We start from the raw sequence: 24573 nt of genomic DNA, 5'->3' as shown, positions 1-24573 counted from the left end.
AATTACTCAACCAAGGCCACACAATCAAGAAGGTCAAACTGAAACTTAAAACTAGGCTGTCAAGAACCAGACGCTGTGCATGCTCCCCCTCAGACGTGCTGGCTCCCAAACTTTACCACATCTCCGGCGAAATGTGATGTGTTGCAAGCAACCTTACACACTTCTGTCATGGGACGATTTTAATCTCTGACTTCTACATTTCACTTTCCTCACATGCTCAGGATTAACAAGGGGGAAAAGAGAACTACTGAGCACCACTCCTTTGTGTTCTTTTGGAAACAAAATGAAGGTTTGACAATGACTGTGTCCCCAATCTGTTAGGAAAAGCATGGGAGAGAGAGAAGCCCAGAAAAATCTCTTGGATGATTGTATTTCATAATTCCACTGTAACTTTAAAAGGCCTCCGTACTTGTTCCGATTTAGATTTGCCAAGCTAGTGCATTCTTGGGAACTTTTAATTACTTGCTACATGAAAATAAAACATCTCCTACTGTTTCTTGGGGAATTCCACAGCAGGACCTCTCCAAAGCCTAGGAGTTTTTCCCCTTAGAATTCTTTCAACACACCTGGCATCGAACCTGCATTCTCCTAATCTCTGCCTGCAGGGCAGGTGCGAGGGTGTGGCCCACTGCTACACAGGGCATTCTGCCAGGGCATGCCTCCTTGGCCTGGGTAGGGCTGGATGACTGTGTGGACCTTAAGGCCCCTCAGTGTTCAATTCCCCAGTTTCCTGAACATTACGGCAGAGGAGGAGGAAGAACTCCTTCCTGCAAAGAGGCTGGCCATGGTTTCATCTGGGATGGATTTGTTTCGATACTGGGCCAGGAGAGACGTTTCCTCTCCTCCTTGCTTTCTGCTAATTCAGCCTGGTGGCTCACCAAGCCTGTGAGCCTCTGTCTGCCAGCACTTCTAACACTCTCATGTGTCTGGCAGAAGGTGCCAGTCCTGTTCTGAGCCATCTTCCACACTGAACTGACTCGCCAGTGAAAGCTGGACAATGTTACCTGGTCCTTCCATGTGCTAGAAACTCCATCTCTCCTTAGGAGGTAACAGCCCAAATGAGCAAGGGGCTAGTGCTTACAAGTAACAGGAAACCAAATACTAGTTCTCTTCACCTGTCTGTCTCCAAGCAGAGACAACAGACTGAATTAGTCATCCCGTGGCAATCACTTTCCTTCCTCTACCAAGTTAAACATCAGCATAGTGCTGATAATAGCTGATGGGGTTCTTCATCTCCTGACTCCTCACTCTGCCAGTGCATCGCTAGGCCAGGCCCCTCCGTTGCCCTCTGGCCTCCTCTTGATCACCCTTCTCTACGGTACCTCATGACTGACAGGGCAGATGTCCCAGCGTGGAGCCCAGCTCCGTGCCCATCACCTTGCCAGATGTTGTGCTCCACAGATGCCCCAGAAAGCTACTTGATCATTTGGGATGGGATGTGTCTCTTTTTGGAGGGAGAGGGGGAAATCGGGAAGACAGGATACATTTTTGAGATCCAGATCTAATCAAAATCTGTGCTAAATGAATCTAATTTTTGTTTACCACTAGGACTTTCATCATTCAAGTATCTGTTTTGAGCATGAATAAAATAGAAATCAGTGTTCTGATTTGGCACTTACTATATATGACTTTGATCGATTATCAAATTTACAAATGATGTTTTCCAGGTGTTGCCTATAACCCTATTGGTTGGCCCATGTAGATGTCAGTACAACTTCTCTTCATAAAAAAAAAAAAAAAAAAAAAAAAAAAAAAAAAAAAGACTTGAAAACAGCAAATATGCCACCATGCACAACTGCTTTGGCGAAGATTTCACGGTACTCTTAAGTTCCAAACTTATTTAGTGTAAATATTGTCTAGACTAATGAGATAATATCTCACCTTCATCAAGAGCTTGGAGCAAAGGAAGGAATAAGCCTGATGAGAACCCTGGAGAGGAAGGAACTGAGGACAAAAGCTTAACTGGGTAGCACAGGGCTGGAGAGATGGCTCAGTGGCTAAGAGCATTGGCTGCTCTTCCAGAGGTCCTGGGTTCAATTCCCAGCACCCACACGTTGGCTCACAACCATCGAATATCTACAGGTACTGAAGTGGTGCCTAGACATATATGCAAGCAAAACACCCATACATATAAAAGAATAAAATTTTAAAAGGGGGGGCTCCCTGTGAGCAGCTGGCACCATAACACAGCTGCCTCTGGTTAGAAAGGAGCAGAATAAGGATTTGGATTAGATCTGCACAGGCAAGCCCTCCAAAGTGCCAAGTCCAGAACCATGGCAAAAAGATAAATCCCCCTATTCATACACCCCTTCCCCCCTTGGACTGGATCCTCCAGACCTGATACTCACGTTGACACTGTCCCCAGGACTGGCGAGCCCAGCCCCAGCAGCAGTCAATCCTGCCACCATAACGACAGAGGCCAATAGAGGACACTATTTGCCTGGGCCACCTACCAAACAAACAAAGAAACAAAAAATCAAAATAATAAAGACACTTGAGATTTAAAATAAATTTCTCTTTGTTTTATTTAGAAAAAAAAAATCACTTAGACCACACCCAGCAATTTTCTACAAACTCCTTAATGTCTGCGGGAATTTGAGGCTAAGACACCTTCTCAGTAATGGCTCTGCCATGATCTAATTTCTAATTGTAAAGTTAGACGTGCCCACACCCAGCACACAGGAGTAGGGAGAATAGTGCCAGCTGAAACCAAGAAAGCTCAGGCCCCCGTTTACAGGGTGGTTTCTGAAATCTTGAAATAAAACAGATTTCCTAGACTCACAGCTGTTGGGGTTAGGGGGGTGGGCACAATTTTGACTAAGGCACTATAAGCTGAAAAGTGTTGAATAACAGAAGATCTGTCAAAGCAGAAGGAATTTCTGCTTCGTGTAAAGGGCAGATAAGGAAATGGGCGAGAAGAGGAGGTTATTCAAAAATGAAATGCAACAAAGCTCTTTTGGAGAAAAAAAAAAAAAAAACCTGCCCCCCCCCACCACCACCACTGCCATATTATAAGGGAAGCATAAAATCAAAAAGTACAGGCCGTGGTGAGCGGATCCAGTGTCCTTGTGTTTTTCAGGCTGTCTGCATCAGCAATTCGTATTTTTCACTCCCTAATGTAAAGTATACCCAAAGAGACTGAAAGTTTAAGATGCAGACTTATGCATCAGGTCACATTTATACAAGTGATTGTTATCCTGTTTAGATTCACACCTACCAGACTCCTCTCGTACATCTAAATAGGCTGCTTTGGACGCCTTTAAAAAGCTATTATTTTACAAGTGTGTGTGTGTGTGTGTGTGTGTGTGTGTGTGTGTGTATGTGGCTGTAAATGTGTGTGCCTCGAAGTAATGCACCACAAATCCAAATGTGGGCAAAGAATTGCTTTCGAAAAAATAAAAGGCCTAGCCTCTGGCTGCTTTCCACTTTTCCTCAAACTCTTTATCCTTTCAATCCTTCTTCGCTTTACCCCTCAGGCCCAAAGTACAAAATAACCCCCAACTTTCTATTTCCTCCAACCAGGTGGTGAACCGGGGAGCTCTGCCTTTTCTTTTCCCAGCTCCGTGGATTCCCCTCCTGTGCCCTCCAGGGACAGGAAAGCCAATCAAGAAAGCCAATCAATCCTGGAATTGATTCGTTCCAAGACTGCAGGTAAAGCAGGTGCGGCATCTCCAAGGCAGCACTGAGCTAGGCTTTGAGGGGTGGGGACAGGGGTGGGTGGCCAGAGAGAAACGCGTCCAGCCGAGGCCTTCAGCGGGGAGTGAGGGGAGCGACCCTCACGCAGAGCTGGGGATCTGGAGGACCGCGCGCGCCGCGCAGCCTCGGTGGGGACTCGCTGAGTGACAGCGGAGACCCAGCCGGAGGTTGTTGGGACCTGTCAGAGCACGCAGCAGTCAGGTCCGCCAGGTCTGAGCGGTGCCGCGTGGTCGCCCCCACCCACGCCCGACACACCCTCGGAGCGCCCCCTCTTTCTGTTCTTACGTTGAGCTTCTGTCCCCCGCCACCACCACCCCAAAACCAAGCGGGGAGCCCCTCGGGTGCCCCCTGTTCCGGAGTGGGCGTCTTCACCGCCACCCTTTGTCCAGTCTCCGGGGTCACCTGCAAGTTTCCCCTCCGGACACGGTCTATCCGCCCAGAGCACTGGCCGCCGGCTGCAGGGACGCCCCGCTCGTCACCTGCGTCCCGCCGCCCGCCCGCGCTCGCCGCCCGCGGGGCACGAGCCTCTCGTTTTCCCAGCCCGGAGCCGGGCTGCGCGACCCGAGGTCCCCGCGGGGAGGAGGGGGCTCCCGGGACCCGTCTCACCTCCCGTCGAAGTCGGCGGCCGCCTGCAGGTAGAGCGAGGACGCGAGCACCGCCGCCAGGAGCACAGCCATGCCGCCGGGCCAGGGCGCGCGCGGGGCGCTGGGGGGGTGGCGGCGAGCTGGGGTCCCGGGATCTCCCGGCCGAGCTGCTGGGACGCACAGGGCGCGGCGCGCGGCCGGGCAGGTCTGCGGCGGGGCTGGTGGAGCCCCCTCCGGCTCCCTCCCGGCGAGGGGAGGTGCTGCGGCGGGAGCCGCGCCGCCCGCGGGGAGGGGCGAGGCGGGAGGGACGCGCCGCGCCGCCCGCCGCCCTCCCGGCCCCGCCGCCCTGGTGCCCTGGGCGCGCGCCGGGGCTCGCCCCTCCCCGGGCCCCCGGGGCCCGGCAGGCGAGGGGGCGGGGACTCCGCTCGCGCAGGCAGCAGTTGCCACGGGTGGTGCTTGTCCGGGGGCTGCGAGAAAAGTTGCAAGCACAGCTTGGGAAAAGGGCGGGTTGGGTGACCTGCCCTAAACGGTGAGCCTGACCGCTGGGGGCTGAGGCAGAAGATGTGGGGGGGTGAGGGGAGGAGGAGATACACAATCAGCGGGGATCCCCCAGAACGCCCCCCCCCCCCCGCATGGGCTGCAGGGGAGAAGCCAGGTTTTCCGCACCTACAAGGGAGAGGTTCTTGGACTGATTAAAGGAAGGCAGACTCAGATTGCTTCTCCTGCAGAGCTGGAACAGCCCTGCGCCTTTTAACTGCAAAGGGGCTTTGGATCTCAGATCGGATTTTGAAGAAGAAACAAACGTGGAGACTGTGCCTGTCTCCCGCAGCTCCATCCCGAGAACCTCGTGGGAGGGCAGGTGTTACTGAGGAAGGGGCGTTACCACTTAGAAGGTTTGTGGTGTGTCTGGTCCTGAGGGGACCCCTGCGGGATTGTTTGAAGTAGTTGCTGCGCTGCTGTTGCAGAGTAAAAAGCATTATACCAAAGGGCTGAAAACACATGATTTTCATAAAATATGCGTTCAAACTTAAATCATTCCTCTCCTCAACCATACCCCCGATGGCTTGCTCTCTTGTCCCCTCTCTCCTCAGCTCATGGTCTCCTGGACTTCTGGCACCCTCTAGGCATGCCCATGCATTAAGGACATTGACTGTATAGCTCACAGTCTCACTTCCTTGCTCAAAGATCACCTAAAGATGGGAACTAGAAAAGATCATCTTGAGTGAGGTAACCCAGAAGCAGAAAGACACACATGGTATATACTCACTCATAAGTGGTTATTAGATGTATAATATAGGATAAACTTACTAAAATCTATACTCCTAAAGAAGCTAAACAGCACGGAAGACCCTAAGGAAGATGCTCAATCCTCATTCAGAAGGGCAGATGTGATAGTCATTGGAAGCAGGAGAAGATAGGGAACAGGACAGGAGCCTACCACAGAGAGCCTCTGAAAGACTCCAGTGATCGAGGTATCAAAGCAGATGCTGAGATTCATAGCCAAACTTTGGGCAGAATTCATGGAATTTTATGAAAGAAGGGGGAGATAGAAAGACCTGGAGAGGACAAGAGCTCCAAAAGGAGACCAACAGAGAGAGAAAAAAACAAAAAACTGGGCCTTGCAGCCCTGCAGAGACTGATACTCCAAACAAGGACCATGCATGGAGAGGACCTGAAAACCCCAGATGTAGCCCATAGATGCAGTCGCCAAGAGGGTTTACTAGTAAGGGGAGCAGGGGCTGTCTCTGGCATGAACTCAGTGGCAGGCTCTCTGATCACCTCCCCTTGGGGAATGCAGCCTTGCCAGGCCACAGAGGAAGACAATGCAGACAATCCTGATGAGACATGATAGGCTAGGGTCAGATAGAAGGGGGAGAAGTTCCTCCTCTATTAGTGGACTGGGGAAGGGGCATGGGGGAGAAGAGGGAGGGAGAAAGGGTGAGACTGGAGGAAGAAAAGGGAGGGGGCCACAGCTGGGATACAAAGTGAAAAATTTTAATAAATAATAATAATTAATAAGAGAGAGAAAAAATGTTAGAGAAAAGGCTCTGTGGCAGGGTGACTGCACTCTTATGATTTAACAGTGTGTGTAAAAATGGGAATTTTCTGCAAAAAGCAGGAAAAATAATGGTTCCAACTTAAATGTCTCTTTGATTTCCAAGTTGTTTCTGTTAGCAAAACAAGTTTCTATTTTAATCTCAGAAAATATCCATGCCAGTTCAGGCTTGGGACATTGTTTTAGGCAAACAGTTTGGTGTCATCCATTTCAGAATCTTGTAACAAAGTCAAAAAAAAAAAAGTAAGAGTCATTTTTTTTTCCAGAAAAACCAAACTTTTGTAAATGTAACGTAGGCTTGTTGCCAGGCCACTGGCTACTCCTTGGTGGCTTCGATTGCTTACTGGCTCCTGTGTTGGGTTTCTGAATAAGCTCTGTCAACACTGGATATTTGAGTTAGCCTGTAGGCTAGAAATAAACACGGAAGGGAAGGAGAAGAATGATAGGTGGAAATAAGATGATATCTGTACACTCCTCTGATACATATCATTTTGGCCAAGAACACTCCATGTTCCTTCTTCACTGGAACAATCCCCACTCACACTGTTGGTCCGTGCTTAGATTTTTGTTTTTGTTCTTGCTTGTCTCCTGTGGCATGGACTTCTGTAATCTTGCATGTCTCCAAGACTAGCTTTTGGTGAATTGTGCCTCTTTGCCGCATTAGGTCCCTCAAGCCAACAGGAAGCCAAATTAGAATCAAATATCTAACTTCCAACATTCAGAAATTACAAGCACCTAATTATTTACTCCTTTTATTCCAACCAATATTCATCGGGAGACTATAGCCATTTTTAGGTACCAAGATTCCAGCCAGAGACGAGAGCAAGCCCCACCCTGAGAGTTTATATTCCAGCAAAGGGGCAGAGTAGGTGTTCAGTGAAAAGAAAGAGGATCAAGGAAGGTGGAGGAATGTTGTTTTAGCTGCAGCCGTTTGGTAACCATTGGAGAGGTGGGTCTTGAACAAAGTGACAGGGGAGAGGCACAGGAGAGTAGAGTTGGGTGTCCAGGGCTTGCTTTTCTCTCCATCAAGGCCTGAAGTGACCTTTGATAGCCCGTGTTTTGCACACCGCTGACCAAGCTTCTGCTCCCCAACCCAGCTGCAGTGCAGTGGATCAGGCACAAGGTTTACTGCTGTGAAAAGATCTGTGAAGCGGATACACACAGCTGCCGCTACGGTCATTTTCACCCCCACCAGTGAGAACTTTGTGGCTGTTCTGGCAATGGAAGAAGAGCCTCAGTCAGGCGGTCCGGTCAGCTTGCTTCCCTTTGGAGCCAATTTGCCCACAACCACCCGTAGCCACATCAGAGATTACTGTTGGGGTGTACACCCTCATTAGGAGCGCTCTTCACTCACAGCTCTCTTTCACTGGCACAGTTTTGAAGGCTTGAGCCTTTGTTGCTTTAAGGAATTCAAAGACAGACATTTTCAGGCCAGACTCATGGTTTCTGCGGCAACCAGGCTTCTTTAAACCCTCACAAGCTTATGATCCAGTTGCTCGCAATTCATTTCATGTGCAGATAACCACAGCTAACATCTGTCCTAGGCCTAGTCCCTGGGCTTGAGTTCTTTGCTTTCTTCTACCTATTCCTTCTTTTCTCATCTTTACAGAGGGCACCTTAAGGCTAGCAGACACAGAAAAGTTGTTTGGGGGGGGGTCAACACCCTGCTTTGACCATCTCTTTATCTCTATTAACATTTTAGGCAAAAACGTAACTCTTCAATATCAAACAGGCCCTGAAACGTCCAGATACCCCCATTTCCTTCTCTTTTTGCATATAAAGCAAGCAGCCCTTGGCTGAGCTTTCTTCTGATACCTTACCAAAAGCAATAAGGGACAGAAAAATATACCAACATCCTCATTTTTTTTACGTCTGTATTTGATACATATGTACATTGATCTAGTGGAAGAGAGAATCAGCTCCACAGAGCTGTCATTTGTCCTCCGTACATGTACAATGGTATGCACGAATACTCACAATAATAACACTTTACAGACATTGATATCTAACCATGATAGGGGAAAAACAAAAACAAAACTTTCTCCCATGTGCACCTCAGGGCTAAAGCCCTGAACCTGTGGTTAGCAAATTTAGTCTAGGAACCCAACTAAAGGATACATTCTAAGCAAGTTAATATCAGAGTGCCACATGGGTCCCCGTTAGCAAACCACTGTCTCTTTCTGCATGAGAAGTTGACCTTTGTCAACATTCTAGTTCCCTGCCTCTATCGGCCTGAGAAGGTAGTTTGTGACCTATATTGCTGGTAAAAATGAAGTCCTCATATGTAAACTATAGCCTGGGAGAAACAAACACACTGAGTAGTAACCACAGCATTAGGCACCGTTTACTTTTCTGTGTTGATCTCTTGGGGAGACCCTGGACACCACACCTACACTGTTAGCTCAGAGATGGTCCAGACAGGATAAGGTCATTATATCCAGGTAGTTATACCTACGTGACAGTGCGTTTCTTTACATTTTGCACCTGAGCTCTGTGCTGAAGAGGGGCACAGTGTGGTCCCCATCCTTTATCCTTCAGAGAAAGCAGGTGCAGGATGTGATCATAATAGTCTTGTGGGCTCAACTGTTTACACCCAAGATGAACCCCTGAGAACCCGATACAACCTACGGAGATCTCATTATACAAAAATAGGTATTGTTTGCAGAATAGATATGGATTTGAACACGATGAAATCCTATCTCAAACTAAAAGCAGGAATATTAGGTAATGTTGGAGAACTGGGAAGATTCTTATTAATGTTAAGAAAAAAAGATGAAGGGGCTTTTATCTTTGTTTTAATTCTGGAAACATCTGATGCAATTAGACAAAAATATGATGTTTTGAAAGCATGAAACCTTTTTATCTCATTTGAAAAAAATATGACACGATTATATAACTGATCAAAATGAGCGTAATTTCAAGTCTACTGTAGGGGCTGGAGAGAGTAGGGAGAAGGCTTGGTGGCCAAGAGAGCTTACTGCTCTTCCAGAGAACTGAGTTCTAGTCCAAGCACCTATGTCCAGCGGCTCACAACCACTGCCTTTCACTCCAGTGCCCGGAGTCCAGTGCCCTTCCCAGATACTACAGGCACCTGTTTACACCAGCACACACACACACACACATATACATAAAAATTATTAAAAATCTTTAAAATAAAATAAATCCACTGTAGTTTGATGTCACGTTACAGACCTGTAATTCCCATGACTGAAAAGGCTGAGATGAAAGAATCGCTTGGGGGGTCAATGAATTCAGTAGAACTTGGGCAACATAATGAGAGCCTGTCTCAAAACAAAAATAAAATTATGAAAAAATAATAATATTCTATAATCTACTTAGTTATAAAATTAGTAATTTAAATATATATAAGCATTAAAATATAATAAAACCATTAACATTTAGTAATTCAAATTTTTATGTCAGTTTTCTCCTTATAAACAAAAGTATTACTCTTTTAGCATATGAGGGAAGAAAAGCTTCAGGCACAGTTATTTAAATTCTGAGTATTTTTCATCCATTTTCAAATAACTTTGTAAAGGATAATGGAAGGCTTTATTTGATATTCTTTGGATTCTATTTGAATTTAGCTGGAAGAATTAAAATGGCCAGGAACACCAAACAACAAATTATAAAGCACTTCCCATAGTTCTAAAATAGTTGTATTTAGTCTTCTACTCTTCAGCCTCTTTTTGTGTCACAAATATTTTTGCTCACAAATTAAAATTTTTTATTCATCTTTTTTACTTATAAAAAGGAAAGATTATTCCATTTTTATAAGAAATGTTTAATATTGCAGATCTAGGAATGGTAATGCTACCTACCTGCCTTTGGTAACTAACATACTATCCTTGGACCCACATTAAAAATATCTTTTCACTAATTCAACGGTCAGAACAGGCTGGACAGGTCCCCTGAACAATACTCTGCAAGAGGCTATGCAGGAACGTGAGTCTCTTGTGGCTTTCTTACATTTGCAATAAACTCTTTCATATCTGGTTGTAGCTGTGAGAATTGTCAACATACTAGAATTCAGAGTTACCTGGGAATGGGCTTCTGGGCATGCTGATGGGGAGATTTTCTTGATTATATTAATTCCAGTGGGAAGATCCCCACAGCATACCATGTGTGGGTGGTACCATTTTCAGGCTTTCATTCTGAACTGTACAGATGGAGAAAGCGAGCTGAGCCTGTATTCACGGTCTTTGATTCCTAATTGTGGATGTCATAAGCCCAGTTGCTTCGAGCTCCTACCAACCAGACTTTGCTGACATGATGGACTAACCTTTGAACTTTGACTCAGAATAAGCCCCTTCTCCCTGCCTGTGTTGTTTTGTCAAGGTATTTTTATCACAGCCGCAGGGAGAGAAAGTATGACATCTTGCTCAATTCATCTTATTTTACCTTGCCCCGTAGATAAATGGACCAGTGATATATCAGCATTAGTTTCATGTTGGGCTCCAAACTAGCTGAAACTTGACAGACAGAAATGCTAAAGCCATCAGAGATCGCCAAGCAGAGTTTGTCAGAAGACCAGCATGAAAAAAATAAAATAAAAAGACAGTAAATGCTAATAGATGCCAAAGAGAAGGCAGAGCCACGCTGGGCCTGTCATTCTTCCTTATCAAGGAAAATGGAGCATCTTCACACTGGAGAACAGGGAAAGAATAAAGTGAGTCATAAATTTTACAACTCATTTTCTACAAAGGAATTGAATTACAGAATATGATGGCCTGACTTTCTCTGAGGCAGTATATATCTAAGTTGATAGTGTAATTAACATCAAGCTTAAATGTCGGCAGTCTCAGAAGAGTGGACACAAATCTTGGATGGAAGTATTTCAAGGAAGATGTCATCATCAAATGTTCCTTGCCATGGCTGCTGTTACACACACAGTTTAAAACACACAGCAGCTTCATTTGTAGGTATACATGATTGAAGCGAGCTCATGCTGCTTACTTAAACGGCTCTTTCTTATTCAGTTGCTCCCTTTGGACAGCAAGAGAGGAAGGGCAGTGGGGACTCATGAGCAATTAGAGTTGGAAACAGAAGAGTCTCCAGGAATTGGCATTTTTTTCCCCTCTGGGGCTGCACATTCTTTCGCCTGTGTTTTCCTATTTTCTCTACTTCACCCACATCCAGTCTGCAAACTAGCTGTCCTCATGGCCCTTCTAGGCACCGCCCCCTAACACTCTCATTCTTCTGGACCTTGGATGCACGTCTAGTCATATTATCACCCAAAAGGAGGCTATAACTCTCAAGACAAAAATACACAGCCTTGCCTGGTTTGGGGTTTATTTGGTATTACCATGGCGTCTATTTCTTTGGAGGAAGAAGGTCTCAAATTGAGAACTGAAGAGAAACCTCAACATGTGTCTAGAGTGCTGTGATCTAGACGCCGTGTTTCCGTGTCTGAGTATTTATCAGGAAAACTGACATAACTACAACAGACAGTTAACATACTGGGGCATTGGAAGAAATGAGACCTATTAAAAGGGACACTTGCTGTCTTTGTAAATGATTCACCAGTGAGTTGTTAAAATATTTATTTCCTGTAAATGCATGTGTGCCTGCCTGAATGTTCATATGTCTCCACAGTGCATGAGTGTCTGGTGCCCAAGAAGGCAAGAAGAGGGCATAAGATCCCCTAGAGTTACAAGCAGTTGTGGATTACTGAGAACTGAACCCAGGTCCTCTGCAAGAGTAACCATCTGCAGCCCCACTGAGTTTTAAATTTAAGTTTATAAATTTCTTTCCACTACTTACATGAAAGTCTAAAGTTGAAGTAAAAATTTTAGTACAAACGTTTTTATTTTGTTTTTAAAAGTCACAGGATGTGACACATTTTGTCGAGAAGGTTAGATTAGCGCTCATTCTGGGGACAGTTGTCAAGCTGCGGCTTTATGTGTTTAAATTACTTTACTTATTGAATTAAGTGGCACTGCCGACAGGGCCCTGTGTCTGTGGAGGTCAGAGGGCAATCTGTGGGAATCTGTTCTCTTGTTCTGCCTTACAGGTCACAGGGACCAAAGTCATGTCCTCAGGCTTTGGGGCAGGTGCCAGAACCACTTAGCTGTGTTGGCAGCCCCCAACCCACGATTTTAAAGCAAAATGCCTCTTTACTGTGACATAGCCTAATGGGAGTACGGTAAAAAGATCTCAAAGCTCTCGGTGGAGAGACCGTTTCACATTTTTCATACTTTTGTGTTTGGTGTAAACTAGAAAGAGCCTAGCTCAGGAAGTTTCTAGGGGCCAGGCAGTGGCATAGGCCTTTAGTTTCAGATACTTGGGAGGTTGAGGCAGAAAGACTACTTGAGGCAGGATGTTCAAGATCATCCTGGGCAACGTGGTAAAACCAAACCAACCAACCAACCAACCAAAAACTAAGCCAGTCAGGTGTGGTATTGCACACCTGCGGGCCTAGAGTTCCAGTACTTGGGAGGTGAGGGACAATTCAAGGGCAGCTGGACTTTGTATCAAGCCCAAAAGCAACAATAAATTCCTAGAGAGACAGCGCCTGCTGCCACCAACGTCCTGAAACAGAGTGAGAGCTCGCAGCTCAGGCCTGTCCTGTCCCATTTTGACAGCCTCAGTTGAGTCAAGGAATGTAGGCAGCTGGCTTGACCAGCGTGTCCCAGGGTAACCTCTTTAGGAGCAGAATTTGTCTTTGAAACAAAGTTTTATTGAAAAAATAAAAAACATTTTCAGACATGAATAAATAAAACTTGAATAATATAACTTGATTTTTTAAAATGAAAGTCGAATCATTTTACTTTTCCCAATAAACCATATAATGTAAAAATCTTTTAAATATTAAAATGATTGTATCAATTTTTAAATAAGTGGTTGCTTATTTTATAGTGGAGAAATAATTTATGTGAGCATATACTTGGAAATGTTTTCTGAAAGTTTTAAAACTGGAGTTTTATAGAAAGTATCTCTGATACAGTTTTAAATCAGTCTTATCTGTTATATTTTCTTTGTATTCTGTGTTTTAAGCATGTGTGATTGATCTGTGTGAAGTCCAGTTTCAGTGCCCCTGTATCACCATGGAACTAATTTATGTTTGCATCCTTCGCTTCAAATGCCCATGGATTACTTAGTGGCTGCCATTTTCAGCCAAGAAAAATAGTTTCTTATGTTGCTCTCAAAGTTGAAGATGTCTCATTGTATACTCAACTGTGATTTCTTATGAAGGACATTTTTCCAGGGAGGGCTGAGCAAGGATCTAAGTGAACAGTAACAGCAGGCGTAAACTACCTGACCTTTGCTTGTAGAGAGGAAAAAGGGACCTGGGTACAACTTGTAGTTCATTTTAAGAAAAAGTAAAACAACTCTGCTAGTAGTTCAGTATTACTCCTGAGTTTCAGAGGAAGGACCTGGGACCCAGTGAGGTTCAGTCAGTCACCCAAGTTGCTAGCAAGAAGAAGCAAAGTCTAGTTTACTCTCGGGTCACCTTACCATCTGGTGTAGTGTTGTCACAGACTGCAGAATCATATAGCAAATGTGTGTCTGAATTAATTGTAATACAACTCTATGGAAAATAGTTCATATATATATACATATATATGTATGTATATATATATGTGTGTATATATATATATATATTAGCAGGGTGGAGTGATAGAAATGTTCTTATTCTATCACTTCAAAACTACATCCTCTGTCATCTTATGACAATCCATTTTCTGCTGTAAAAGAGGAGATAATAGCTAATAGATAATAAGCTGGCTGGAGAGCCTAATGCAGTAAACTCCACTATGGTCTGAGCTGTTAAGGCCGACGTGCACTCCCAGACACTGTAGTGTGGTCACATAAAACTATCACAAAGACTTCCGCATAGTCTCCGGCTGACAGTGCTGTGAAGGTCTGCTAAAAGGAACATTGTTATGCTTTGGGTTTCTGCACGAACTCTTGCTGGACAAAGAAGACTTGAAAGTCAGGGTCAACTGACTAGGTCAAAAGTGAGACCTGGGGCTGTTCAGTGCTTAAAAGTGCTTATGGCCCAAGAGGCTTCCCACTAGTTATCTAGAGTTAACTAGTTATCTAGGCTTCAAGCTAGTTATCTAGAGTTACCTTATTTATGAGCTCTAATTTCAGGTGAGAGACCCTGCCTCTGTCGGTAAGATAGTGATGGAGGAAGGCTTCCAACGCTAACTGGCCTCCAAATTGAGCATGTACCCCTACACGTCTGTTCACATACACACGAACACACATGTACACAAGCACGCACACCATTCATAAGAAAAAGACTGAGTGCTGATAAGTACCTAAGAGTGTCTTTGCCTCAGATCAGCTCTGAACTAGTGAGAGTCAAGACATATGGTGACGAAGTTATCAAGACAGGGGAAGCAAGAAAATGCCTTGTCCAACACGGTACAAGGCCTCTGACCCAGAGGCTGGTGCTCTCCTTCCTGTCTTTCTCTGAGCCAGGACAGCTGAGCTCAACCAGCCAGCCAGAGTTCTGAAAGAACAAGAAAGGTTGACTGTTTTTAAATTAATTTTTATTTTGTATATTAATTACAGTTTATTCATTTTGTATCCCAGCTGTAACCCCCCTCTTTCATCCCCTCCCAATCCCACTCTCCCTTCCTTCCATGCCCCTCTCCAAGTCCACTGATAGGGGAGGTCCTCCTCCAAAAGGGTAAACTTAATCAGCAGTAAGTCTCTGAGGCTGAAAACATTCTAGGTGAGCAGATGGAGGCTGGAAGCTGAAGCCTTTAAGGTCCAGTTTGCAGAAATTGGATAGTACAGAGCCTAAAAGCTTCCAGGCCTAGGGATAGATAGAACAGATATAGAAATTTTCTGGCCTGAGTCCCAGCTATGTATTTGTAAAGCTTGTGTATGGCTCTCCTCTCATCATCTCGTGTGAGGAAATTAAAACAACATCTACAGCTAGGCCCACAGAGCAGGCACCTTTCCCCACTGAACCATCTTGCCAAACTCAGATAACTGGCTTTTGAAACTCTCCATTTGTTCAAATGTTTGTTTCAGTAAATCTCATGTAGGGAATAATGACAAAGTACCTTTAATGAAGACATCTGTGATGGGACGTGCAAAGGAATGGAAAGAGTGAAGGCCTGGAGAGAGAGTGAGAGAGCCACCGTAATAAAAAGAGAACAGAACTGAGTAAAGCACACGTTTCAGTGATGGGGCAGGTGTCGAGGGGGATCTGTGAGTGAGTGTGGTCTTCATCCCAGCACTTCTGCTTGGGACAGTCCTGAGTGGGGGCAGTGTTCAGACTGCCCTTCAGATAATGCTGCTGATCCCAGTGCACCTCCCCGTTGTCACTGCCTATCAGGACCAGGACATCTGCTGTTTGAAGCTGTCATCTTTCCATGGTGTTTTGACAGGTGCCAACTTTTGTTCAGCTCCTGTAGGAGAATCAAGATGCTCAAAATAGGAGAGTTTTGAGGAAAATGGGAAGGAATTAATGGATCTCCTAGGATAACCCATCTAGGATGCTAAACAGATATGCTCTGAATGAGGTTTATAACCTTTCTTGTGGGTCCACAGTTGTTCATTGATGTTAGCAGGGTGATTCCTAGCACAAAGATAGCCAGGGCCTTTCCTGGCTCATGTACAGTGGCTCTTCAGTCTATTTCCTCATTCCAGTCAATGAGACTACCTGGTAGAAATAGCTATTGACTCATAGTCTTAGTAGAGCCAACTCTTCCCTCTTATTGCTATTTCAGAAAGAAACAAGTGACCACCATAAATCACAATAGATGCTAAAAATCACCACCCACAAACTTAGCCAGTGAAAGGAATCTTACATTTTGCAATGTTTGGGAGATAAAAATACCCAGGAACTCATGTTTCTGACATGAACTCAGTGGCTGTCTCTTTGATCACCTCCCCCTGAGGGGGGAGCAGCATTGCCAGGCCACAGAGGAAGACAGTGCAGCCAGTCCTGATGAGACCTGATTGGCTAGGGTCAGATGTAAGGGGAGGAGGACCTCCCCTTTGAGTGGACTAGGAGAGGAGTTTAGGGGGAGAAGAGAGAAGGAGGGTTTGGGAGGAGACGAGGGAGGGGGCTACAGTCAGATACAAAGTGAATAAATTGTAATAATTATTAAATTAATTAAAAATACAAACAGTTCACATGGTGAAAAAATGCAATAGTGCAACTCAAACATAACAGCTGCTTATAATCTATCTACTTGGGAGGCAGAGGTAGAAGCATCAAGAGCTGGCAGCCAGCTTGAGCTACATAGTGAACAACTTTGTCCTTAAAAAGAACTAATTGGCCAGGTGTGGTGGCGCATGCCTGTACTCCCAGCGCTCAGGGAGGCAGAGGCAGGCAGATCTCCATGAGTTCAAAGCCAGTCTGGTCTACAGAGTGAGTGCAGGACAGCCAAGGCTACCCAGAGAAATCCTGACATAACTACACATGAAAGCCGTGGGCTATGTGTTTAGGAAGCTATTTGAATACACACACACACACACACACACGTATATATATTCCCTCAATTACTATGGCAGATATTCAGAAATTCGATTTGTAAAAATTTTAAATTATGTGTTTCGTCATTTTACTTTTATTTTTTATTTTATGTGTATGCATTCTTTGCCTGAATATATGTCTCTGTACTGCATGGGTGTATGGTACCCTCACAGGCCAGATGCATGCATTGGGTCCCACAGAACTGGAGTTTCAAACAGTTGTAAGATGCCATGTGGGTCCTGGAAACTGAACCTCAGTCCTCTGGTAGAGCAGCCGGTACTCTTAACCACTGAGCTATCTCTTCAGCCCTGCTTTGTCAGTTTAAACGTGTCATTCATATATAGTATAAAAAATTAAAGCTGGAGCTGGGGAGATGCCTCAATGGCTAAGAGCACCTACTGCTCTTCTAGAGAACTGGAGTTCCATTCTTAGCACCCATGCTGCATAATTCACATTTTCTGTAACTCTGATTACAGGGGATCTGATGCCCCCGGCCTCTGTAGGTGCACATGCACACGCGCGCGCACACACACACACACACACACAAACACATGCACACACACACACACACACACACAAACACATGCACACACACACACACACACGCACACACACACACACACACACACACAAACACACGCACACACACACACAAACACACACACATGCACACACACACACACACACAAACACACACACACACGCACACACACACACACACACACACACACACACGCACACACACACACACACACGTGCACTTAATCAAACAGTGAAAGTACCACAAAGGGAAGTACTATGTTCCTGCCCTGAGTCCTACTCCTTAGAGATGAATATACCAACTATGTGAGTGTACGTAAAAGTCAGGTTTGGTGACAAACAAGAACCCAGCTCCATTCAAAGTGTGTCCGGGAGACCATGTTTCATCACCTCAGCCTGGCTACATAGCCCTGGACGGGACATTTTCAAGTGAGAGATTTATAAGCAGGGAGGAAAGGGAATGGGATACGGTCAATACAAACATCTCCTCTTTCCCAAGGGCCTAAGCAGACTTAGCTCTTCCTCCAGGCAAGAGAAGTGAATGGTCATCAGTTGGGCAGATAGCAACAGTTGTCTCAATATTAACAGTTGTCTCAATATTAACCACACGGTCATATCTGTAGTACTGAGAGAACACACACTTACTGATGCATCTATGGAACTCTGCACACTCATGCATACCTGCCTAACCAGCATCTATTGTTCAGACAAATGTGGTACTCTATGCATAATGACTGCCATACAGTAACTTCTTCACCATTGCTAATTATTACTATTATTGTTGTTATTGTTATTATTAGTCTTTGAGACAGTATACATTTTTTTTAATGAGGGTAATTTCCCAGCTGTTATTTTGCTGTACCAGTACTTTTAAAACTGATGCCATCACACTCATGATGAGATTACTGCAGAGTTCCTTTGAAAAGATAGAAGAATTATTGTGGGCTGAAGCAAATTCCATTTAAACAAAGTGAAATAATTCTGGAAATAACAGCTAGGTGAATAAATGTTTACTTTCTGATGAATATCTAGCCACAAATATTTTCTAATCATGTTAATATGCAGGCAGAAGGAAAAGGGTTGGGAATTAAACATTTTTGGTGTATTTGTGCAAAATATCATGTTAGCAAGTGAATTTAAATTGTTGACAGATTTCTTTGAGGAAAAAATAGCTTTCTGACTGGCTTGTGCTGCACAGAAGAGAGGAGATATGGAAGAGGAGGGCAATGTAGATTCGCAGGACAAGAAAGTCCCATTTCACCAGGCGTGGGTGGCACACGCCTGTGATCTCAGAGCTTGGGGAGGCAGAGGCAGGCAAATCTCTGTGAGTTCAAGGCCAGCCTGATCTACAAAACAAGCCTAGGACAGCCAAAACTACACAGAGAAGCCCTGTCTCAAAAAAAAAAAAGTCCAATTTCTTATTATCTTAGGCACCACTGGATGGACAGCAATAGAAGAGAAAGAGCACAGAGGAAGAAGCCTCTTTAGCTCCCTGTGGCAGGGTCCTGAGCTGGGACCTGAAGGGAGCAGGCACTGCTGTGAGCCCTGCTCTGATGATCCTTTGCCTCTCTGGGGCTGGCCTTTCCCACTCTCTAAGGCCAAGTGGTAAAATAGTTTGCCTTTTTTGGTTAAAATCTGTCTTTAGTCTCATTTTCTCGTTGTCATCATTAATCCCAAAATGTGTTGCTAAGTATGAAAATATGATTGTATGTGACAAGTTATTTAATGTCCCAGACTTCGTGTCCTTTGGTTACCAGACAAGTACAGAGGGTGAGGAGAGAGCTAAGATCTCTCCCAGATTTAAAGCGTTAAGACCAGCCTGGGTTTTTGGAGTTAGCTGTTTACATGAGATGCATCTGGGGCATCTCATGGGCCATTTCTCCAGTTCTCATTCATTCATTCGTTCAACTAGCAACCAATCAGGTCCTTGGGGTGAATGCTGGATACACAATGATGGAAGCACCAAGCATAATCTGTTCCTGCCTCTGCTTTTTTTACAAAAAAAAAAAAAAAAAAAAAGGCAGATGAACCCAGTACTCTGTTGGATTTTTTCTTTCTTTCTTTCTTTCTTTCTTTCTTTCTTTCTTTCTTTCTTTCTTTCTTTCTTTCTTTCTTTCTTTCTTAATATAGCTCTGAAAACTACAGTACTTAGAGGCAAAATGCCAGGCCAAATGCACACAAAAAGATATTTCTAAGGATTCGTTTTCATTTTCTTGGGCTTTCATGGCTCTATTATCTGAGAAACGTTTCTATTTTTAACTGTAACTTTTAAACAGTTTTTCTAAACGGTACGTGTGCATGCACACACACAATAGAAACATAAATGTTAACAGGAAGGAAGCACGGAATAGCTGTAGACATAACTGCTGCTGTCAGGTGTGGGTTTTAACACGGGTTAGCTAGAGACGTCAGCATAAGTTGAAAGAAAATTATATTTGATTTGAAATGAGAGTGATGTGCTATTTTTTATTTTTTTTTACCCAAATAAAAATAGTCTAATTTAAGCAATCTTTAACTCTACTTACTCATTAGTGGATTTTATAATCTTACCTATTCCCACGTGTCTTAGTCAGTGTTCTATTGCTATGAAGAGATGTCACAACCATGGCAACTATTACAAAAGAAAGCATTTAATTGGTGCTGTCTTACACTTCTAGAGATTTAGTCCATTGTTACCAGGGCGGGGAGCATGGTGGCACACGGACAGGCCTGGTGCTGGAGAAATAGTTGAGAGTTCTACATCCAGATCTGCAGGCAGCAGGAAGAGAGAGAACTAGGAAGAGAGAGAACAAGGTCTGGGTTGGGCTTTTGACCTCAGAGCCCACCTCCAGTGGCACACTTCTTCCAACCAGGCCACACCTACTAACCCTCTCTAATGAGCAAGCACTCAAATGCAGGAGCCTGTGAGGATCATTCCTCTTTGAGCCACCCACACCAGGTAAACTTTGAATCAAGATGAACTAGTTTACTTGGTGACCTCTGTTTCATGCTTGCTGAGTTATTCAACTTTATTTCCCTTTAAATAGTATTAGCAACATAAAACAAGTCAAGAGATTTCTTTTTAAGCCTCCTAAATTACAAATTGGATAGGAAAAACAAATTGACCTACTTCAGATACAGGAGACAGTAAAAATAAATGTTAACCCAGGGGGGCTATGAATAGTTAACTCTAAATTGCTTAACTTGCAAATTAGATTCTTTATCACAATTTTCCCCCATCAATACCTATATTCCAATATATTAGGTTAAACTAAAAGAGAAAACTTTTAAACAGTCATACCTATTCAAATCAAGGCTCCAGTCATGTGGTTTGCCTTACCTCATTATTACTGCTATAGTCAAGCAGAGTGTGGATGAGTTACAAAGAAATGTATTTTCTCACTGTTTTGGAGGGGAAGAAGTCCAAGATCTAGTGACAGCCTATTGGGTGTTTGGTGAAGTTTCCTGTGTTCCTAGGATGTTGTCTCTTGCTGCATCTTCACATGGAAGAAGTAACGATGGCGAGATTATAAGGGACCAGCACAAGTAGGAAGTGGGTAAGCACCCCTGAGTGTGAATAGTCAAGGAAGTGAATAGTAGCTGCTGGAGACTGGAATCTTGGGGCCCCACAAAGAGCCATGGTTAAGTCATGCAGAGCATCCAAAACACTTCCACTGTAGCAGGGAGCAAGGAGCAATAATCATACCCTCTCCAGCTTTCTGCCTTCTGCTGGTGTTTCCTCAGCTTCCTTGGGGGACCAGAAACACAGACAGCGGATAGTGGGTGTGTGGACAATATAAGCAAAGTTCAGACCCTCTAAACCAGTAGAAAAGACAATGTATCACGGAAACTTCCAACAACACTCTTTTTGTTGTTGTTATTTTTATGCACAGATCACTTGCTTTGTAGATCCACAACTGTTTGTGTTTCAGTTTGCTTTGTTTAACTTTTTATTGATTCTTTATGAGTTTCATATCATGGACTCCAGTCCCAGTCATCGCTCTGTCCCCTCGTATCCACCCTCCACCCTAGCAACCTCCCTCCTGAAGTAACACACACACATACACACAAGACAAAATGAACAAAACAAAGCACAGAAAACATCTCATGGTGGAAGCTATAGTGTGTCACAGAGCTCTGATGTATCAGCTAATAATTTGTCTTATCAGCTCCTTTGGATTGAGAAATACCTAGGAGATTAGGAAGGCATGCCCCTAGGTGTGTCCATGAGAACATTTCTGGAGATAATTAAAACCTTAAGAGCTCTGACCTAGTGAACGGCTTAATCATGGACGGATTAAAATTTGAATAGACTATCTGTGGAGGTAGTGGAATTATAGAAGGTGAAGGCTGGCTGGAGGGAGGAGGGCTCTGGCAGCATGATCTTGGCCCCCTCCGGTTACTGCTTGGCTCTGTTTCGTGGCTGTTATGATATGAGGTTCCCTGTTCCACCACACTTCTCTCCTTGTGACAGAGCAATGCTTCTGAAACTGTGAGTCTAGATAAATCCTTCCCATTGAAAATCCCAATGACTGTCTTGTTTATGGAACAATTTATATTTGCTACATTTTTACCAAATCCCAGTTGCAAGAATGTATGCATTCATGTGGTTTCTCCTATTATTATATTGCTCACAAGAAATTATAGAAAAAATTAAGTATTTAAAAAGATATTATAGATTAGCTGTAAATTGTTCCCTTCATTTAGCAAAATGTAGCATTAGACTTTGATGAGTAACATAACAGGATTTGTCGGTGATCCAACCTAAGAGGACATTCCTTCCTATGAAAAGAGTTGGCCAGAGAGTTTTAGCATCTCTACCGTTAGCATGGACATAGCTAGGAGTCAACACTCACGGGAAGACACATGTCTCTTAATAATTTAGTAACTGAAATTGCAAGATAACTTTACAAATTCAGCACAACAAAGGGGTGACCATCACGCTTAATGCTGCTGGTAGCTTGGATGAGCACATTGACTTTGGGATGTGGCAAGGTAAAGAGGACAGCAGCTCACATGCCATGGCTTAAAGAAGGATAACTGGTGTCCAGGTAGCTGCCATTCTTGCAATTTTACAAAGCTACCTGGAAGGTCTAGTCCCCATGTCACAAAGCACAAATGCCATTGCCAGGAACTCACAGAACACAAGGGTGGTGAAATGAACAAAACCAAAGGGAATTTGATCCAGAATGACAGGTGAGTGTCACGTGAAGGATGTGTACATCCAAGAAAGTAGTATCCCTTTCCGGGGAAACACTTGCGACTGAACATGGAATCTTAGAATTGCAAGGAAACAGACTGGTAACTAGTTTTCAAATAAACCAGCAGATTTGGTTTGTTTGTTTTTTTGTTTGTTTTTTATAGCAGAAGACCTAAAAAGCCCCATTTCTAGCTAGTTGTCTCATGTGAAAAGGTCAACAAAAGCATAGCACAGGAGATTGACATTAAATTCTATTCTCCTTGTAATTTCTGTTTTAAGGTAAATACTGGCCATTAGTGTATTTGTGGTTATTTTTGAGAGACCACAATGAGCTTTATTAATCACAGTTTCCGTGTCCATCATACATGATGTAAGAATAATTTGAAGATTAAAAAGAGACTGTTGAAATATGTACAAAGTGTGCTTCTCCGTTACATTACTAACTGCTTTTTCTGCACAATTCTGGGAGCATAATAAAAATCACTCACAGCTCTAAGCCTGGGTATTTTTTTTAAGACATTTTGTACCTCAGGTTGGCCTGGTCTCTGACCCATTTCCATTTCTATCTGACTATCTGTCCTCATTTGGCAAGATCACTGGAAATACTAGCCTCTGGCCTTCATGAGGTCATTTACATTTGTTGTTGTGAGATGGCCAGTCTTGATTCTAAGTGTGCTACAGAGTTTTTTCTTTCTCTTCCACCCGCCTTTCCACTCTCTTTTCACTTTTCTTCTAATCCTTCTAATTTTTAAAAACACTCTCACCGTGTTGCCTAGGTTGGCCTGAATTGCTGAGGTCAAATGATCCTCTTGTCTCTGCTTCAGTCACTGGGCCTATAGGCACGTACCATCACACCCCACATGAGTACTTCATTTCAGAAAATAGTACTTTGATCTACCACTCTCCTCTGAGGACTAAACAGCTTCTCAGTTCAAGATAACGTTTACATTTAGAAATTAATTTATGATTTGGTTTTTATTCTAATTTGCTCTTGTTGTGTGATAAAACAATGAACAAAAGCAACGTGGAGAGGGAAGGGTTTATTTGGCTTATAGGTCCATCATTTAGAGAAGCTGAGGCAGGAGTTCAAGGCAGGAAACCTGGAGCAGGAACTGAAACAGAGACCACAGCAGACCACTGCTTATTGGCTTGCTTCCTCTGGCTTTCTTACCACCTTTCTTATACAGTGTACATCCACAGTAAGCTGGAGCACCCCTACACCAATTAACAATTAACATGCCTCACAGACGTCCCAGAACAACCTGAGGTACATAATTCTTCAGCTGAGGGTCCCTCGTCTCACATGACTAGGTTTGTGTCAGGATGACAGCCGAAGCTAATTATGACGGTTTTCTTTACTCATTTTGCATTTATTGTTCTCACTACTCCTACTCACCAACAAGTGTGTGTGTGTGTGTGTGTGTCTGTGTGTGTGTGTGTGTGTATTGCTTTAAATGTTTGGTCAAGGTGTAAACAGAATCAATTTTAAGACAATTCCTCTTTTTATCTTTACAGAAGTCTGAGACTACTGCTAAACATAACTCATATATCAAGGCCATGGCGGAGGTCGACATGGAAAGGAGTGACTCTATAGGTAAGAGTAAACTTTCCCTTGGATTTAGGAAGATGGTTGAGTTCCATGAGGATCGGAGCCATCTCCACTGCTCTATGGGAGGGATGAGGTTCCAGAGAAAAGGGATGTGCCATATTCCTCAAGGCAGTGGACTGCAAACTTGAGGATCCCCATAGATTTCTCTCGATTTAAAAATGGCATTATATTGCCCAACTAGATACCAGAGGCAGCTTCTAAAAATCTAGGAATCTCAGGCTGGAGGGACTGTCTCAGGAATGGACTCAGTTTTGCTTTCCTGCAAGCTATGTTGCTTAAGATGAGTTATTGATACTTAATCAATTGATTATCAATAATTAATGAGCTATCAATACTTGACACTTAAAGGTAGTACAGCGGCACAGTGCACAATTAATAACCAGCAAGCAGAGCAGTGAAAGCAAGAAATTATGAACAGTGTGTGATAGTAAGAATATCACAGAATAACTGGAGACTGATAAGAAG

General features: G+C 43.9%; 1 protein-coding gene and 1 long non-coding RNA gene across 7 annotated transcripts in view; one reads left to right on the top strand and one right to left on the bottom strand.

The window, feature by feature from the left end:
* Positions 1 to 4587, bottom strand: part of Npnt (nephronectin) — a 68619-nt gene extending 64032 nt beyond the window's left edge. For 2 of the 4 annotated variants that reach the window (XM_021650047.2, XM_060392673.1), the window contains exons 1-2: positions 4303 to 4586; positions 2349 to 2449 (exon numbers count right to left, since the gene is read on the bottom strand). In XM_021650047.2, the coding sequence (XP_021505722.1) occupies positions 2349 to 2449; positions 4303 to 4373 (172 nt within the window). In that variant the 5' untranslated portion in view covers positions 4374 to 4586. Of the gene's footprint in view, positions 1 to 2348; positions 2450 to 4302 lie in introns of all 4 variants that reach the window. The other 2 variants (XM_021650049.2, XM_021650048.2) reach the window with 2 other exon arrangements.
* The window catches only part of LOC132656894 (uncharacterized), a 41942-nt gene continuing 20894 nt past the window's right edge, over positions 3526 to 24573 (top strand). For 2 of the 3 annotated variants that reach the window (XR_009594684.1, XR_009594683.1), the window contains exons 1-2: positions 3526 to 3651; positions 24015 to 24093. This is a non-coding gene — a long non-coding RNA (uncharacterized LOC132656894). Of the gene's footprint in view, positions 3652 to 20720; positions 20857 to 24014; positions 24094 to 24573 lie in introns of those variants that run through there. The other variant, XR_009594682.1, reaches the window with a different exon arrangement.

Source organism: Meriones unguiculatus, chromosome 10 (assembly GCF_030254825.1).
Source record: "Meriones unguiculatus strain TT.TT164.6M chromosome 10, Bangor_MerUng_6.1, whole genome shotgun sequence".
NCBI lineage: Eukaryota > Metazoa > Chordata > Mammalia > Rodentia > Muridae > Meriones > Meriones unguiculatus.
This window is presented reverse-complemented; position numbering and strand designations above follow the sequence as displayed.